This window comes from Tympanuchus pallidicinctus, unplaced genomic scaffold, assembly GCF_026119805.1.
Source record: "Tympanuchus pallidicinctus isolate F22 unplaced genomic scaffold, pur_lepc_1.0 scaffold23, whole genome shotgun sequence".
In the NCBI taxonomy this organism is placed as follows: Eukaryota; Metazoa; Chordata; class Aves; order Galliformes; family Phasianidae; genus Tympanuchus; species Tympanuchus pallidicinctus.
Window position 1 is genome coordinate 294,555 of NW_026294740.1, and position 17,950 is coordinate 312,504.

The 17,950-nt window shown below is 41.3% G+C and overlaps 1 protein-coding gene across 1 annotated transcript in view; it reads right to left on the reverse strand.

The window, feature by feature from the left end:
* The window catches only part of LOC128083223 (myosin-1B-like), a 43,561-nt gene that overhangs the window by 24,387 nt on the left and 1,224 nt on the right, over positions 1–17,950 (reverse strand). Inside the window, exons 4-20 of the mRNA XM_052688262.1 lie at positions 17,901–17,928; positions 17,470–17,581; positions 11,633–11,725; positions 11,473–11,536; positions 11,285–11,383; positions 11,090–11,193; positions 10,772–10,910; positions 10,389–10,507; positions 10,143–10,292; positions 9,870–10,040; positions 7,669–7,978; positions 6,826–6,893; positions 6,652–6,739; positions 4,484–4,601; positions 2,926–3,049; positions 2,287–2,423; positions 571–826 (exon numbers count right to left, since the gene is read on the reverse strand). Coding sequence (XP_052544222.1) covers positions 571–826; positions 2,287–2,423; positions 2,926–3,049; positions 4,484–4,601; positions 6,652–6,739; positions 6,826–6,893; positions 7,669–7,978; positions 9,870–10,040; positions 10,143–10,292; positions 10,389–10,507; positions 10,772–10,910; positions 11,090–11,193; positions 11,285–11,383; positions 11,473–11,536; positions 11,633–11,725; positions 17,470–17,581; positions 17,901–17,928 — 2,180 coding nt within the window. The remainder of the gene's footprint in view (positions 1–570; positions 827–2,286; positions 2,424–2,925; positions 3,050–4,483; positions 4,602–6,651; positions 6,740–6,825; positions 6,894–7,668; positions 7,979–9,869; positions 10,041–10,142; positions 10,293–10,388; positions 10,508–10,771; positions 10,911–11,089; positions 11,194–11,284; positions 11,384–11,472; positions 11,537–11,632; positions 11,726–17,469; positions 17,582–17,900; positions 17,929–17,950) is intronic.

The following is a 17,950-nucleotide window of genomic DNA, read 5'->3' on the forward strand; positions in this document are numbered from 1 at the left end:
AGGGCTTGAAATAATACAGAACTGTCCAAAGACCAGCTACTTCAAGAGCAGATGGAATCAAGTGACAGTTCCACTCGCACCAGACAGCCCTTGGCCATAAAGTATCTTACTACCTTGTAACAGCTGATAGTATTCCTGTCTTATGCAGATTCAGTCTCTGCTTAGTATTGTTGCAGCTGAAAAACATCAGTCTTTGTTCCATGCTATCACTCGTGTCTCTGATAGAAAAGTAGCCTCATCCTTGGCTCCATATTAGAATGGTCAGCAACCCAGGAAACAAGCTGTATTTCCTACAGATCCTGAGAATGCAGCCAGGGACACATTGCAGATCCATGGCAAAGTGGCTTTACACTTGAACCCTGTCAGAATTTCCCTTTTTCATAACAGTGGTAATACTATATATCTGTTTTGTACCCACTTTGCTTAGGCATAGATGACAAGACCAGATAAAAGGTAGAGGAGAATGTGGCCCTGTTACCTGTCTGTTTATGTATGACACTGGAAAAGAGAATGGAAATAGCTGTAGAAAAAGAGAAAGTGGAGGTGAATTTGAAAATGGAGGTTACTCACAGACTGAACCTGCAGCTGCAAGTCGTTTTTCTCCTGCAATAGGGTCACCATTTTCTCCTCCAGTTCCTTCCTCTTTGCCTCAGACTTTGCAAGCTCTTCCTTGGTTTTCTCAAACTCTTCCTTCATGTTGGCCATCTCCTTCTCAGATTCTACACTCTTCAACATGGGCTTCATCTTGAAGTACAACTTCATCCAGGGCCAGTGCTTGACATTCATGAATGCTCTAACATTGTATTGGATTATATAAATGGATTCTCTGAAAATGCATGAAAATAATACAGGTTATGAGACTGGAGAGACTTGGGCTAGAAGCAGACTCTTATTGGTAACACAGCATCAGCATTTTGTTCAGGAAGTTTTATCTCACTTTGCTTGTGCTTATTAAAGTCATTTCTGGACACTGGACTGCTGAATACCTGGCTCTGTAAAATGAACAATAGCTACGTCTGGGCATAAGAGGGAGGACTAAAATTCTCTGTTATGCTGTCTGATAACCTCTGAAACTTTCCTGAATCTCAAAGCACAAGCACTCGGGTGAAGACCAGAGTGAAAACTGACATTCATGTTGAGATTATAAACATGGGTGTTACTGTAAATTGTGGAAATGGCAGCTTGATGCTTTTGGGTCTGAAAAAAAACCAACTATAATATTAGAAATTACTGACACACAAAATGAAAACAACAATGAAACCTTAGTATGGCAGCTCCAGCCCCCATCTGCACAACAACACTGTCTCTGGCTCTCCAACCATGATCCTAAGGACAGGGCACATGGAGCCACCATGGGCCCAGCGTGCTGTGCTCCACCTGCAGAGCCAGCAGTGCCTCCCATGATACAGAGGTCACTGGGAGAGGGTTGCAGCAGGAGGACCAGAGTGTGGAGCCAGATGTTGGACTCAGTGGTTCTTGTAGGTCCCCACAAGAACTCCAGATGCTCATTGTTTCTATTGAATGCCACAGGATTTTGTTCAAGGCAGCTTTGACAGTTCATTGCAGAGAAATCCAGTACAAGTTATCGAATTCTTAGAAACTACCCCTGTTTTGGGAAGCTGCTGAGCTAAACATATATGATAAGGTATTACAGATAAAGGCTACTAGTTGGCAGATAGCGTCCTATGGGTTTATGTTATCTTCGCTCCCCATGAACAGCTTTCACTTGTCAAAAATACTTGAGACTATTTGCTTGGTGTGTGCAGTGCTGCCACCCCTACACTCCAAATTTCGCATGAATTGTTCCACTCAAAAGGACAGAAATGAAAAGGGTATTTTCTCGACTGTTCCACATAACATATATTTTCTGTACAAGTCAGAATTCCTCATCTTAGACAGAAATGAAGCAACAAAATAAAACGAGTAGAATGTGAATCCATTCATTACAAACTGATGTGATTTAATGAAATTGTCAGACAGCATATTCCAAACAGCCAAATGAACATGTACTAAGGTTTGTCTATCTCTATCACAGGGTTCTTCAGAGGTTGAAAATGATTCTAAAGGTTATTACATTCCTGGAGGAAGGGCTCACTGTTAACTATCATGGTCCAGATGCTCAGTCTAGCTACTAAACTGCCATTGCCAGAATTTGGAATGTTACAACAAGGGAAGTGTTTCTGCTTTTTCTGTTTCCCCTAATCTTTCTAAATGTCTTCACCTAGAATAGGTTTGTCCCTGAATTGGATGTTGCACAATATGACTTGTGCTGTGTTCATTTATTACCTTCTTGCATTCATCTTTTTAAATTCAATTCTCGTGAGATACCCTCTACACATAGCTTGCATATGAGTGATGAGGCTTGCAAGCTTCTCGTCTCTCATTTCTTCTAGGAGTCCCAGGAGACCTGCCTTGAAGAACACCTAGAACATAAGAGAGGGCTAAGCAGTTTGAGGATTAGGCAGAGACACAATGATTGGCATGTGATGTAGGGTAAGCAAGGCAGTTTTGGAAGAAAGTATGGAGTAACTGTTAAATGGGTAGAGAAATTTTGGGTCACTGTAGATATTTTCAGTGCTCCTATGTTTTGTGACAAATCACCCTTTGCATGATCTAATCATGCTGTTGTGAAGTCATCCAAGGCTAGCTCCAGAGTAAGCTGGGGAAGACCTAATTAATAAAACAAAGAGTTAACCTAGCATGCCATTCAATTCTGTCTTTTCACTGTACCCTTTTGTATCTCAATGGTCAAGGCTCTGTTAAGTAACTTTCAGGTGGCTTGAGAACCATACACGATAAACTTCATTTAATAGTGTACACAGTTGTTTCCTAATCACCATGAAGGCTGATTTTATATGCAAGAAATACTTTAAAGAAGTGTTATTTTTTGCCATTAATATACCCACTCTTCCGCAAGAACTTTACCTTGGTGTGGCCAAATCTGTATTGGTTGTGGTCCACATAGATGGAAGAAAGAAGCTTTTCTGAAGCCTTTTTGCTGTCAATGAACTGGCCTTCTGGAATGGCTGAGGCATTAAGAATCTTGTACCTGTAAGACCGGTTGCAAAGTGCTGGTTGCAAACAGCATGAGGAGAACTGGGGCTACTGTGCATAATAAGATAGTGTAATTGGAAGCTGAGGTGCCTGAAAGCATCTGAGTACACCATGTGAAACCTAGATAGACTTGGCTGAACAGAATACAAGAATACAGAATGATGACAAGGGGATATGATTACTCTGCAATGGAATCTGTTGGCTGTGTAACAATATAGTATGTTGTGACATACAAAATTAATGTGCATACTTAACAGTATTTATATGTCCAGGAATTATGAAGAACACAGTGAGAACATGTCAACTTTGTCATCTCAACTTGTTTCATATACCAGAATAAGGCTATTTAAATTAAAGGGGAAGATGAATTAAAGCTGCTAACAAAAATCAACTGTATTCCAAAAGGAATACAAAACTTGAAAAGGAATACAGAACTCACTGTCTCTACAAGTCCCACCACTGAATCCTTCAGTTTGGACTAAAAATGACATGGTATTATTTTTTAACTGCTAGCAACAGTCTTAGCATGTTGCAAGATAGCTTAATGATTAAGGTAATGCCATGTCGTGGACAGGATTGCCTAGCTCTTCTAAAGGGGTTTCCTCCAATTAAGAAATGATGAAGGGTGACTGTACACTGGGGCACTTCTAGCAGTCAAGTAAGAGAAAATATAAAATCAAGATAGTGAAAGTGGAACAATCCATTTATTTTGTATTTTAGGCTTCTGTTATAGTTCCCTCTGAACCTCAGCACATCTCCTTTGCACTGTACAGCAATTTTTGTTTCTGGACCACTTTTGGAGTTTTGGAGTGTCCCCTTTACCTGTCACGTCAAGTTATGGTTTGACAATTGAGACCAGCTAATATCTTACTGAATTAAACATCAGGTTGCAGGGCATATTCAAAGGGGTCCTACATTCCAGTCTTCACTTCTTCAAAGTCTTTATATTCTTGCTGCAAAACGAGTCTCCATTTTAACAGGATACAGGCCAGTGGTAGTCACAGGATGCAGGCCAGCGACAAAGCACCAACAAAGTCTTGGAGTTTTAAATGCTTAGTAAATGCAATCTAAGGAGACTGTATCAATGTATTATTTTAGTATTGTTTTCTAAGACTCCCATAGACTCATAAAGAGTAATCTATAATTCCATTTAACTCATCCAACAAGCATTTTGTGACTCTTTGAAGCAATAGGCAGTGACCACAGTTCAGAAATGATACAGGTTCTGACAAATCAACACACCTCTGGTCTGATCAAAGAGGGAAAAGACTGGAGTGACTAATGATAATATTTATGGTAAAGTTCCCTCAAATGTCACCAAACTAGTCTGTTTCAGAGGGTGTTTGTCCATGGTGTTACCATATTTGTCACCTGAGTTGTGGGTTTACCGAATTTTTATGTTAACAGACAGTAATAACTGAAGACGTACCGTTGTTTAAAATCTGCATAAAGGATTCTGCTTGGAAAACCTTTCCTGCAAATTCGGATGCCTTCTAGAACCCCATTGCATCGCAGCTGATGCATCACCAAGTAATGGTCCATTTCACCTTAAAAAAGACATGTATATAATAACTCAATTTTTTTCCAAAGGATCTCGATATTTACTAGAATGACAGAGTAACTTCAGTTTTTGCTAAAATTCAACCAGCCTTGATTAAAGATGAAGGAAATAAAGACAGAACATGCCTTCAATTCATAGAAGTTGCAGAAAGTTGCTTTGACCAACTGAGCTTTGCAACTCAGAATATTAGGACTGGCAGTGCTTATAAATAACCAGTGGTAAAAGGCATAGGGCTGCATTTCTCAAAAATGGTAGAGAAGTACTCCAGAAGATGGAATGAAAAAATCTGCTACAGCAACAGGATGCAGGTAGAGGCGGCACAATGTGTACCACAGCTCTTCATTTCAGAGATGATTCTACCTCGAATCTGCTGTGGAAATATTCACTACACTCAACCTTGCTTAGATTTGAAAGATAGATTCCAGCAATTGAAGGGATAACAAGGATCCTTAACGCTCTCAGTCATTTTAACTGCCTGTAGAAGGTGGATGACTGAAATTGGAAGAATGATCTCTATCATATATAATAATCAATTAAATTTCTTAATCTTATTCCCATGTATTGCAAACAAAGTACAATTGGTAGACTAAAATACTTTTGGAATCACTTCGTGATGAAGAAAATTCTGTCAGCTGCTACAGAAATCAATTAATGCAGAATGGCCCATATCACTCACCCTTACCTTTTCATTGTAATCTATAAATAATGTGTACCCAAAGGCATAGTTAGGAAAGTTGAGCATAATTAGCCTAAGAACAGCTAAAAATCAGAAAATATCCAGTTTCTCTTCCTTCGCAATTCTTAATTCTGTTCACTCATCACCACTCTTTTTCTTAAAAGGCAGATATGATATTTCCTCTGAGTCACCTCTCTCCGAATATTAAAATGATAGCTGTATCTGGCGGAGTCGTTCATTCATGTATATTTCAGTAGATTTCCTCAATTCCCTTATGCCTACTCTACTGTCAAGACCCTAGCAGGGTACTCTCTCATTACTTCAGGAATGTGGACTTTCCATACTGGCTTCATTTATAGTCATTGGAGTGAAACAGTGTTTTCTAGGGTGTGATTCATTTCATCCTAAGACATTTAAAAAGGGCCAGATGAGTCATACCTTAAAATACCAGCTTCTCTCAATTAAATATAAAAGTAGTTTAGATGAATAGGATGATTGAACTGCATGATCTCAGAGGTCTTTTCCAACCTTTATGATTCTATGATTCTGTGAATAGCTGAGATCTGAATGTCATACATATGCATGTTTCTCATAGCATATTTGTGTTCTTCAAGGTTACCAAGAGAGACAAAAAGAAGGGTAAGAAATGCTTGGAAATTCTGGAGCAGAGCAAACTGATGCTAAACTTCTTATCCCTTGTATTCCTTTTGCATCTACTACACCTTATCATTCCACCAATATCAGGCTTTGTAATGATTATACTCCTGAGACTTACACGGGGTACTTAATGGCCTCAAACTGAACTGTTCTTGGAAACTGAACTCCTTGCAAGAGTTTAATACTTAATTCAAGAAAGGAACAAAACTAACTTTACATCAAAATGCTTTTCAGGTGCAAGCAGCACCCAGCAGCTTATACAATGAGTTCTACAAGTGATGAGTCTTCCAGCTAGAATTGGATTCTAACACTAACTATTTAGAAGTTGTTAAATTGCCTTGGTCTGAACCCAGCAGTTTTGAAAGACTCACTGCCTTAAAAACAGGCATTTATTAGGAACTTAGTAGTGCTGTTAGTCCCGACAGACACCTGTAAGTGTCAGTGCTAATATTCATCAACTCAACATTCACTCTAATATTCATCATTTGATATTCATTCTAAAATTCATCAACTCTAATAAATCTCATCTTTATTATCTTCAGCTCTGCACACTCATTAAGCAAAGACAGCTAAGTGTGAAGGATCACGTAGTGCTCAAAATTTTACAGACAAGACTAGAAAGCTCATTTGAGCATCAGAAGAAGTTTGTGTGGAAGCTGAACAGTTCAATTCTAGTCAGTTCAGTGTATAATGACAGACTTACCTGGTGTCTTGGTCTCATTTGGAATCAAGCAACGCACGAAATGAGGGTGGGTACTTCTCAGGTTAGTCATCAGCTTGTTTAGATTTTCCTGTGACAGAACAACACAAAGACCGAGCTATGAGTTACAAAGCTTTTTCATTTTTATTGGTTAATTTTAAGGAGAACTTCACTTACCCTGAATACAGCAGATACTGTCTGGAAAGATCCCCCCTTCTTCTTAGCACCTTTCTTGCCACTGTCACCTTGGGAGAAGTACATAAGAGCTGAAAGGCTGGAGTAAGCAGTATGTCAACGGAGACATTAAAGTGAAATAGCAAATCACTGCTGCATGGTAGTTTTATGTGAACTATAGGTAGCTGGTTATTAATCAATGTGGTATATTTAGGTCTCAGATATATGACTTAGTTTACATCATAATGCATGCAGCTTTGGGGGTATGGAACCCTGTGGCCTGACATTTTGCATTTTACTCTGTGCCATTTGACATTACTTTGACTCAAAGATACACCCTCAACTTATTTTTGTATTTATATGTAATTTGGTGATAGGCCACAGGAATGGCTCAGCAATGGACATTTGCTTATGAGTGCAGTGAAGTCTTCTCTAGAAAAAAAATGTTATTCTAATGCTTCAGTTGAAGAATAGGGATCTGTTCTGTGTTATGGCAGCCCAAAGGTAAGAAACAAAATATAATCTTCGAAGAATATAAAGTGCTTGCATTTTCCAAATATATTTGACACCCATCTAGATGATGGCTAGCATGCACATGAATCACAACTCAGTAAGTCAGGAAACATTCAACTCCTGTCACTTTGTTTTGGACTTGCTGCGTGTTGTTTCTCTGCAGCATGAATAAGGAGAATAGGGAGCTTTCTGCAGTTATATATGTTTGTATCTTAGTCTTGTGCACACAAGATTAGGATTGGGTTAAAGGATGATAAAGAACCTAGACAATACCACAAAGAGGAAAAACAGAAATAGACTTAGTTTTTTCCTGCCTCATCGATGAGCACTTACTTGTTTCTGCCCCAGCATAGTTAGAGAAAAGGAAGGACAGCAGCTTCAGGGATGATTTCTGATAGAGCCCCACAACAGTTTCATTCAAGGGATCCTTGTTCTTCTCAAGCCATCCAGTGATGTTGTAGTCCACTGTGCCAGCGTAGTGCACCAAGGAGAAGTGCGCTTCAGCCTTGCCTTTGGCAGGCTTGGGCTTCTGGAAGTTGCTGGACTTGCCCAGATGCTGGTCATAGAGCTTGTTCTTGAAAGAGGTGTCAGTTGCCTTGGGGAACATGCACTCCTCTTCCAGGATGGAGAAGATACCCATGGGCTGGGAGAAATATGAATATATGAAGAAAGAAAGCAGTGAGGAGAAGAAAGTGAATAAAATTTCATCTTGCATATGATTTGTAGCTTGTGTCCGTGACTGTAATTTGTGAGGCACAGGTTCTGGAGACATCATTAGTTACTGTAATAATCAAACATGATAGAGTTATTGCTTAGATACATCTCAGCGATCTTCTGAGTGAGAGGCTTGTAAAATTCATGTTATATTCAATTGCTTCAATAATCTTTTCCCTAAACTCTTCAGGATGTAAACCAGTGAAATAAAAATAGGAATTCAGAAGACAGCTTTCAGTGCCCTGCTCATGGGACTGCTGATGCTGTTGTGTATGTCTGTTACAAGTGATCCGGTTGCAACTGCCAATGTAAACTTAGTCTCATGGCTCCTCAAAAATGTGCATAAATAATGGCTGCACATGAGCGATAAGATTTTTCTCACCTTACATGGAATGTAATTGGCATCTATCTGGCACAGTAGAATACGCATAGCCTTCTGATTTATCATAGAATGTATTTAAAATTGGAAATATTTCAATACAGAAATGCAGGCATACATTTAGACACATCAGAGCTTACATCTGAGCCAAATTAGGAATCTTCTGATAGTGCAGATCAGTTATATTTTTTCTAATTTTGCTGGAGATACTCATTTGACTTCTATTTCATTGGACTAGAGATTAGGAGTTCCTTCTTTTTATAATATATGCCTTTTTCTAACATATAATTTAATTAGATTCCATCAGATGCTTACAGCTGACAGCAGGTAGACAGCTGCCATAACTATAATCAGTATTGCTCCGGAGCATCAGCTATCCCAGGAAGTGCATGTTGGACAGGAACACCGTGTTTTGAATGAACCTTTTGCCGAGTAGGTTTGGGCTGTTCTGTGAGAGCTCTGGGGTTAGGATATATCTTACTTAGCTGTAGGTGTCTCTAAAGTAAAATGTAGATCTGAGTTAGCTGTCCTGATTGTTCTAGCATCAGTGCATGCATACAGACATTTCACAGAATCACTAATGGGAAATTTTATCCGGTGGTTTACATCCTAGATTTGTCCACCTCTTCCCTGTCATTACAAAAGTGACTACAGCACTATATTAACGCATGTGATGTAATTCCTGTGGCTTTAACTATTCTGTATTGCATAGATGCAGGACACAAACTGTGGTCACTGAGCAGTAAGCATAAGTACAGCAATACGCACCGCCTGTGAATGGTTGTGCTGGTGCTGCCATGTGGTGGAAACAGTGTAAGGTTAGGAAGAAATATGAGGCTTATATGTGCAAAGGCATCATCCATGAGTATTAAGTGGTGAATGTCCTTGTGGGGTGGTTGAAGGAGTCACTGGGAAGCGGATGGGGAATAGGTACTGATGTGCTTCAGAAAGGGAAGATGTTTGGATGTGCATGCATCGATTTGCAGACACTATGTAAGTGCTGTGCACAGCCACTCATCACTGTCTCTGCTGCAGTGGGAAGTTAAGATCACTACCACTGTAGTGTCAGAGGGCACTGATAGAGGGCTTGGAAAGAATTATGTTGAGAGAACATGGAACTGAATTCTGTCAATTACTGCAAGAAGCAAAACTAGAAATTTCACCTTACTGTTTACTACTAAAAGCAAAATTAATGTGCCTCCCTGCTTTCCATCCCAATCAGAAAAGCACCCTTTGTGCAGAGGCAGTTTGTTGCTCCAGAACTTTGTATAAATTTGTAATTTTAAAATAGATTTTAGATACACTTTTAGATTTTATAAATTGCCTGTTTTTATAGGAGAATCAATCAACATAAATACTTGAATTTATTACGATTAAATTCACTAAGATAAATGACCTGGAAATAAATGTGCTTTCCTAAAAAGAAGAATGCTTCCTCTACCTTTTCAATGAGCTCAATGCAGGCAGCCAGGTCCATCCCAAAGTCAATGAACTCCCAATCAATGCCTTCCTTCTTGTACTCTTCCTGTTCCAGGACGAACATGTGATGGTTGAAAAACTGTTGCAGTTTCTCATTGGTGAAGTTGATGCACAGCTGCTCCAGGCTGTTGAACTGCAAATTCAAAATAAAAAACAAAACAAACAAACAAGCAAACAAAAATACCATTTAGTTTGGAAAAATTATCAAGGGGCAAACATACCTACTGTAACTCACATCAAATATCTCAAAGCCAGCAATGTCCAGGACACCAATGAAATGCTGCCTGGGTTGCTTCGTATCGAGCTGCTGGTTGATTCGAGTAACCATCCATAGGAACATCTTCTCGTAGACTGATTTAGCCAACGCTCCCACTGAATTGTATACCTGTGAGAAACATAGCCAAGGCAGTAAGGAAGATTGAGCTAACTTTGAAACTGAAAGAACTCAACAAAATGAAAAGTCAATCGGCTCTCTAGGTACCTGTTGGACATTTTGTCCTTTAGTCACGTATTCATTCCCAACTTTCACCCTAGGATAGCATAAAGCCTTGAGCAACTCTGCAGAATTCAGACCCATCAGGTAGGCAGCTTTGTCAGCCACTAGGAAGAATATAGCAAGGGAGTACAGCATGGGCAAACATGCCTCGATCCTCTAGGAAGCGTTTGTTAGAAGCAGCCTAGCTGGGCACTGCTCAGAGTGCCTGGTGTGATGGGAGCTCCCTTCAACGCTATGGAGAGTGCATCCCGTCAGCGCAGCAGTGTCCATAAACTGAACCAGCAACCTCGTCTCACCTGCTCCGCCTGCTAAAGCTTAGTTTCTGGAAAGGTAAAAGCAGTCCCAGAATTACAAGCAACCCTCCCCACCTTCTGTGCCGTCTGGCTCCGCCTGCTCTTCCCGCTGCTTCTGCTTGAACTTCATGTTCCCATAGTGCATGACAGCTCCCGTCAGCTTGTACATCCCCACCTTCTCGTCGGGGCTGAAGCCCAGGATGTCCACAGCATTCTGCGGACACAACAGTCCGGTTGGACAGGGCCAAAGGAACGTGGCCTGCAGCACCACGCTGCGATGCATCCGCGACCTTGGCTAGGTGAGCGCCGGAAGCGGCTGCTGCGGGATGGCACAAGCTGGCATCCATCCAGGCCATGCAGCTCAGATCTGCCCGGCCAGGGTTCCGTACTCACGTCTGTTGCCAGCAGCTCTTCGCTGTCATCGATGCTGGCGACAGTGATTTCCCCTTGGCTCACATAGGCGAAGTCATAGGGGTTGGTCGTGATGAGAAGGAGATCTGCAAGTGTAGAGTGTGCCGTTGGTGGTATGGGGCAGGTCAGAGTGCAAACGGAGCTCACTGAGCAGAGCCTAGCTGTGCTGGCACTCACCAATGAGCTCCGGCTTCTTGTTGGACATGATCTGGTAAAAAATATGATAGCTCCTTTCACTGGCTAGCTGGAAAGTCACTCTGGATTTCTCCAGCAGATCTAACCAAAAGAGAGATGCTGTGAGGCTCCAGGGACACCTTAGACCAGGAATGCACGAATTCTGTGTGTGTTGACTAGCTCCAACTCACAGGTTTCAATATCTGCAGAGGCCAGCTTTCCTGTTGTTCCAAAGTGGATCCGGATGAACTTCCCCTGTTAAGTTGTAGAGATCAACCTACTGGCCAGAGCGATCAATGGATGAGACATACGTTAGATGTCTGCATTCCAACAGAAATGAAATGAACTCACGAAGCGCGAGGAGTTGTCATTCCTGACAGTCTTGGCATTGCCAAAGGCCTCCAGCAGTGGGTTGGCGCTGATGATTTGATCCTCAAGCGTTCCCTAGTTCAGGGAGAAAGGGAATGTTAGTAATCACTACTAGTTGCTCACAAATATGGCAAGGGATACATTACAAACTGGTCATTTTTACATCTCACATATTACTTTAACCTCCAATTCACAGAGTTTTTAAACACTCATCTGTCACTCAAGAATGTTGTCATTGGTTTCAGGGGAAGATCAATCTGTATTTTGTTTCCTTTTTCTACCATATGCTGTGTGTAATATACAGAATCATTATGGCAGAGCTCAGAGAGGTTGGCATTTGCTTGAGAAAGGCATTTCCGCATTTCCATTTGCTGCTCACAAAGGACACTAACAGATAAAGAAAATATGAAAAATGAGTATTGGGTTTTTTTTCTTTTTTTTCTTTTTTCTTTGTTACTCGAGGTTACTTGAGGTTACTCAAACACAAAACAGCGAATATGGTACAGTCTTAAAGCTTTAAGTAGGACCCACCTAACAAGGAAGAATATAAAATTTTTCAGTTACGTTCAAACAAGCAGCAGCCTTTCAGCAGTGTATCTCCAGACACACTTTGATAAGAGGGGTAGGACATGGGTGAAGCCTAAGACTCAAATACCAAACCTAATGAAAAAAAGGGAGCAGTGACGCTTGGAGGTTGGAGTTCTTTCCTTTTTCTTATCTTTTCTTTCCTCTTTATTTATTTGTTTGTTTATCTTTTTTTTTTTTTTTTTTTTTTTTTTTTTCCTGCATGAAAACTGGATGGAACACAGAAGAAAAGATCAACATGCAAAATTTCAGCACTCTATTGTGTCTCTCTTTTTAAACGAAAAAAAAAAATGGGCAAGAAAAGAATTTTCTGTGACATTATGTCTCTTCTGTACAGGTGCAGGAAGGTTACACAAGGCAGAGTCACAGTGTGCTGCTTTGGGATGATAGAGAAAGGTTTTCTCAGGGCTCTTAGCAAAGACCTGGTTGATCCCTGAGCAGTCAGAAAATGAAAGTGTTGGCATGGATGGTTTCCAAGCAAAGCAAAGAATGAGATTTAAAAAAACCGTCAGTTTTATTTAGGTGAAAGATCATCGGCAGAGCTGAAAGTGCTGCACATCATTCGGGTATGGTGCAGCAGCCGGCAGCATCTTGCGGCGGGGTGGCAGAGCCTTTCCCAACAGTGTCTGCAGGCGGCGCAAAGGATTTAAGTTAGTTTGGAAGTGAAGAGCCCTTCAAAACTGAGCTGTGTCCGAAGCGCTCGCTCTCTGTGTCCCTCTCTCTGTCTCTCATAAGAAATCTCGAATATTTATGGTAGTGCCTTCTCACGTATCTCTTTCTAAATGAACTTCCTCATTTTAAGAGGTGTGTGTGTATCACTGCAGTTGATTCCACCGCCAAAAAGCTTCATTTTAATGCATAGCTGCAACCAGGGAGCATAGGTAGCCCAGTGAATGGGAACAGTATGGAAGATCTGAAATCCTTTACACAAGTTCAGTCTGGAGTTCTGTCTGCAGACTGTGTTACAAATTTCTCAAGGCTGAGAAAGCATTCCTGGGAAATATCATAAGTCACTTCCTTTATTCTTATGGTGTTGCCTGAGACCTGATTTCACTTATGTCTGAGACTGGATGCTGGGCTAGACGGAGCCATAACTGAGTGTTTTATTTAGTGGTCTTAAGAAGAGATTGCTAATTTAATGGCCTTATGGAAAGAAACAGACTACTGTTATACAGATTGCGAATATCAAATAAATATGAAAAATCTCAGAAGAGGGCAGAACAGGTAGTTGTCCATCTGAGAACCTGGTGATTTTTTTTTTTTTTTTGTATCAAGTCAGTACATCTTTCAGCTGTCTGCAAGTTTTGCTGAGATTGCTCCTAGCATAGTGAGCAGCTGGTGAAAACTGAGCCCAAGAGATACTGAAATGGTGCTCATGGAAAGAGTGCATGTACAGAAATTGTCTTTGCCATAACAACCCATCAATCACAGACACCTGCCTCTCAGTAAGAAAAAGTATTCAGCCTTGGGATTTCCTTAGGATCCACTGTGCCCTCGCGTAACTCAAATAGCACACTGACAAGCATCACCCTCTTTGATGCACATACCTCCTCACAGATCTTGGGGACACTTGTGCCACAAGGATGTTTGTTGCTTGCTGTGTGCTAGGGAATGAAGCCTGCTCCATGTAAGTGCACTGCTGGGCTCAGATTGCAGCAGCTAGGCTGCTCAGCAGAAAGGGGCATTGAGGTGTGTGTTTTCTTCCCTGGAAGGTTCCTTTCTGGGATTAATGTCAGGCAAGTGGTCCCAGCTGTCCCAGATTGGACCCTTTTCTTATGCTGCCTCTCAGGGCTGTTACACAGATCACAGACAGAAGAACGAGCCAGAAGAAATTACTGTGTGGTGCACCTGAAATTACTCTAACTTCAGTGTGACCTCTCTGGAGCCCATAGTTACTGTACTTTCCCTGTTAGGAATGAAACACAGTTTCATGCCAGTGGGAGCCAACTATTTCAGTGTAAACATGTTGGGAAAGAAATGAGGATACTTTAATTAATTAATCTGTTTTAAACTTAACGTAGATGAGAAAAATCAAATGCAATATATTTTGTTGCAGATAATGTAGCAAATGTGCATAGGAATGATACCTTATATGTTGAGCTGACTATTAATTCCATCACATAAGGGGAGACGGCAACCACTGAGCAAGAAATCCTAACGTACCCTACTTTTATTTGAGGGCTCTTGAAAGCCCTCAGGAAAGCCCTCAGAGCATACTAATGGTTCAGTACACAGGCAGACTGTCATGACAGAGAAGACTTGTGCAGATTTATATTATCTTCCTGCCTACGGTTGAAACTTTCCCTGTGTAAATAAGGATTGGCTAGGAAATTATATTTAGTTATTTCCTACATTATGGAAATGTTCTCTTCAGGGATCTGTGAGGTAGGTTGTATGATACAACTCTGGAGGGAAGAGGAGGCAAGGAAACCTGGATAATATTCAATAATCACTTACACTAAGCCCAAGAGTTGATGCATTCTAAAAAGAGGAAGCCAGAAAAAATGCTGAGAGGCCTGTAGGGATGAACAAGGAGTTCCTGGACAAAGTTAGACACAGAAAGAAAGCTTCCAGTGAATGGAAACAAGGACAGGTAGCCTAGGAGGAATACAGAGATGTTGTCTGAGCAGGCAGGGATCAGGTCAGTAAAGCTAAAAAGCTCTGATAGAATTGAATCTAGCAAAGGATGTCAGGGACAACAAGAATGGCTTCTAAAATTATGTATGTGATAAAAGCAAGACTACAGAAAATATGGGCCCTCTCCACAAGGAAATGGGAGATCTGGTTACTTGGGATGTTGTCCTGGTTTCAGCTGAAATAGAGCCATTTTTAACTTCATCATGTCTGGTAAGATGCTCTGCTTTGGCTTTTGCAGAAAAACATTGTTGATAACACACTGATGTTTTAGCTTTTGCTGAGCAGTGCTGCACAGAGCCAAAGATACTTCAGTTTCTCAGCTGCTTGCACTGTCTTGCCAGTGGGTGGCTGCGGAGCACAAGGAGGTAGGAGAGGGCAGAACCACTTCAGCTAAACTGGGCAAAGGGTTATCCCAGACCATGTGACTGCATGTAGAAAAAGCTTGAAAATGATGTCAGGCAACCTGCTGCTTGGGGACATCTTGGGCATTGGTCAGTGGGTGGTGAGCAATTGCTTGTGCAATCACTTGTTTTGTACGTAACTATTGTTTTGTTTGTAACTATTATCCTCTTTTTCTCTTCTCTTTTCTGACTTAGTAAATATTTTTTAATGTCAACCCATGATTTCAAATTTGTTTTGTTTTGTTTTTTTCCTTGATTCTCTCCCACGTCCCACTCGGAGGGGTGGGGTGCATGAATGACTGTGTGGAAAATGCTGAGGTACTCAGTGACATTTTTGCCTCAGTCTTCACCAGCAAGTCCTCTAACCACACCACGCTACTCACAAAATCCAAAAGGAGAGACAAGGGAATGAAGAACTGCCCACTGTAGGAGAAGATCAAGAGAGAGACCATTTAAGAAACCTGAAATGTGCACAAGTCCATGAGACCTGGTGAGGTGCAGTAGAGGGTATGGAGGAAACTGGCAGAAGAAATCATTAAGCTGCTATCGATCATATGTTAGAAGTTGTGGCAGTCCAGTGAAGTTCCTGCTGACTGAAAAAGGGTAAGCCCCATTTTAAAAAGAAAAAGAAAGGAGTTCTGGGGAACTTCAGGCCAATCAGTGTCATCCCTGTGCCTGGCAAGATCAGGAAGCAGATCCACCTGTAATCTGCTGAGGCACGTGAAAACAAAGAGGTGACTGGGGAGGAGAGCCATCCTCACTAAGGACAAATCATGCCTGACAAATTTGTTGGCCTACAATGATGAGGTTACAGCAATGATAGATAAGGGAAGAGTAACTGTTGTCATATCCCCGGACTTGTGCAAAGCATTTGACACTGTCCCGCATGATATTCTTGTCTCTAAATTTGAGATACATGAATTTGACAGATCACTTGGTGGATAGGGAATTGGCTATATAGTCTCACTCAAAGTGTTGCAGTCAATGGCTTGATGTCCAGGTGGAGACCAAGAACAAGTAGTGTTCCTCAGGAGCTGCTATTGTGACCAGAATTATTTGACATCTTTGGTGACATGAGTAATTGGATTGAGTACATCCTCAACAGGCTTATGGATGATACCAAGCTAAATGTTGTGATCAAGATGCTGGAGGGAAGGAATGCTACTAGAAGGACCTTGGCAATCTTGTGAAGTGGGCTTGTGTGAACCTCAGAGTTCAGTGAGGCCAAGTACAAAGTTGTGTGCCTCCACTTGGGACAATCCCAAACACGGCTGCAGGCTGGGTGATGAATGCATTGATAACAACCCTGCAGAGGATGACCTAGGAGTACTTTTTTTTTTTTTTTTTTTTTTTTAAGAGATATTGAGTCAGCAATGTGCACTTGTAGCTCAGAAAGCCAACCATATCCTGGGTAGCATCAAAAGAAATGTAGCCAGCAGCTTGAGGGAGCTGATCTCTGCTCTCATGAGGCCCCACCTACTGTACTACATTCATTTCTGAGGCCACAAGCATTAAAAGGATATAGGCATATCTCAGCAGGACTGGTAAAGGATCAGAAAGGCTGGAGCACCTCTTTTAAAAAGTCAGTCTGAAAAAGTTGGGTTTATTTAGCCTGGAGAAGAGAAGGCTCTAGGGAGATCTTTTAGGGGCCCTCTAGCAATTGAAGGAAGAGGTACAGGAAAAATGGAATGGGAATCTTCATCAGGGAGTGTTGTGATGGGAGAAGGGATAATGTTTTTAAACAATAAAGGGGTAGATTTATGGTAGATAATAGGAAAAAATTCATCATTATGAGAATTATGAGGCACTGGCACAGGCTGCCTAGAGAAGATTTGAATGTCCCATCTGTGGAAGTGTTCAAGGCCAGATTGGATGGGGCTTTGACTACCCAGGTCTAGTGCAAGGTGTTCTTGCCCATGACAGGATGGTTGGAACTAAGTGATCTTTACGGTCATCTCTAACCCAATCCACTCTATGATTCTGTTTCTTGAGGTAGAGTTTCACTCATGTTGGATGAAGGAGGATGGAAGCTGGGTAGCAGGGGTAACCAAGCATAGATGTGCTTGGACAGCGTATCCTGCCCAGTCACACTACACTTTATTTTGATAGTCTGGCAATGTAGAAATCTGCACTGATAGCTTCTGCTCTACGAGCACATTTTCAGCCAAACATTAGAAGAGGGTACCAGTCACATACCTGCATTTTACTAGGCTGTTGGTCTTTCTTCTTCTCACCAGTAACTGCAATTGTTGCAAAATACTGGATGACGCGCTTTGTGTTCACAGTCTTCCCTGCACCAGATTCTCCACTGTTGGAATGAAAAAACTGTTATAGGAAACAGGAACTTTTACTTCTTTATGAGAATAGATATTAGAAGGAAATTTTTTTACTCAAAGGGTGGTGAGGCTCTGACACAAACTACCCAGAGAACTGTGCGTGCCCCATCCCTGGAGATGCTCAGGGCCAGTTTGGATGGGACACTGGATAGCCTGATCTGGTAGGGGGATAGCTAGCCCAGAGCAGAGGGTTAGAACTTGATGGTCTTTGAGGTTCCCTTCCAATACAAGCCATTTTGTGATTCTGTGATTATGTGGTCGGCTTTGTCATGCATATCAAAATATACTCACGTGATAAGGATAGACTGATTGTCACGATCTGAAAACAAAGCCACAGAAAG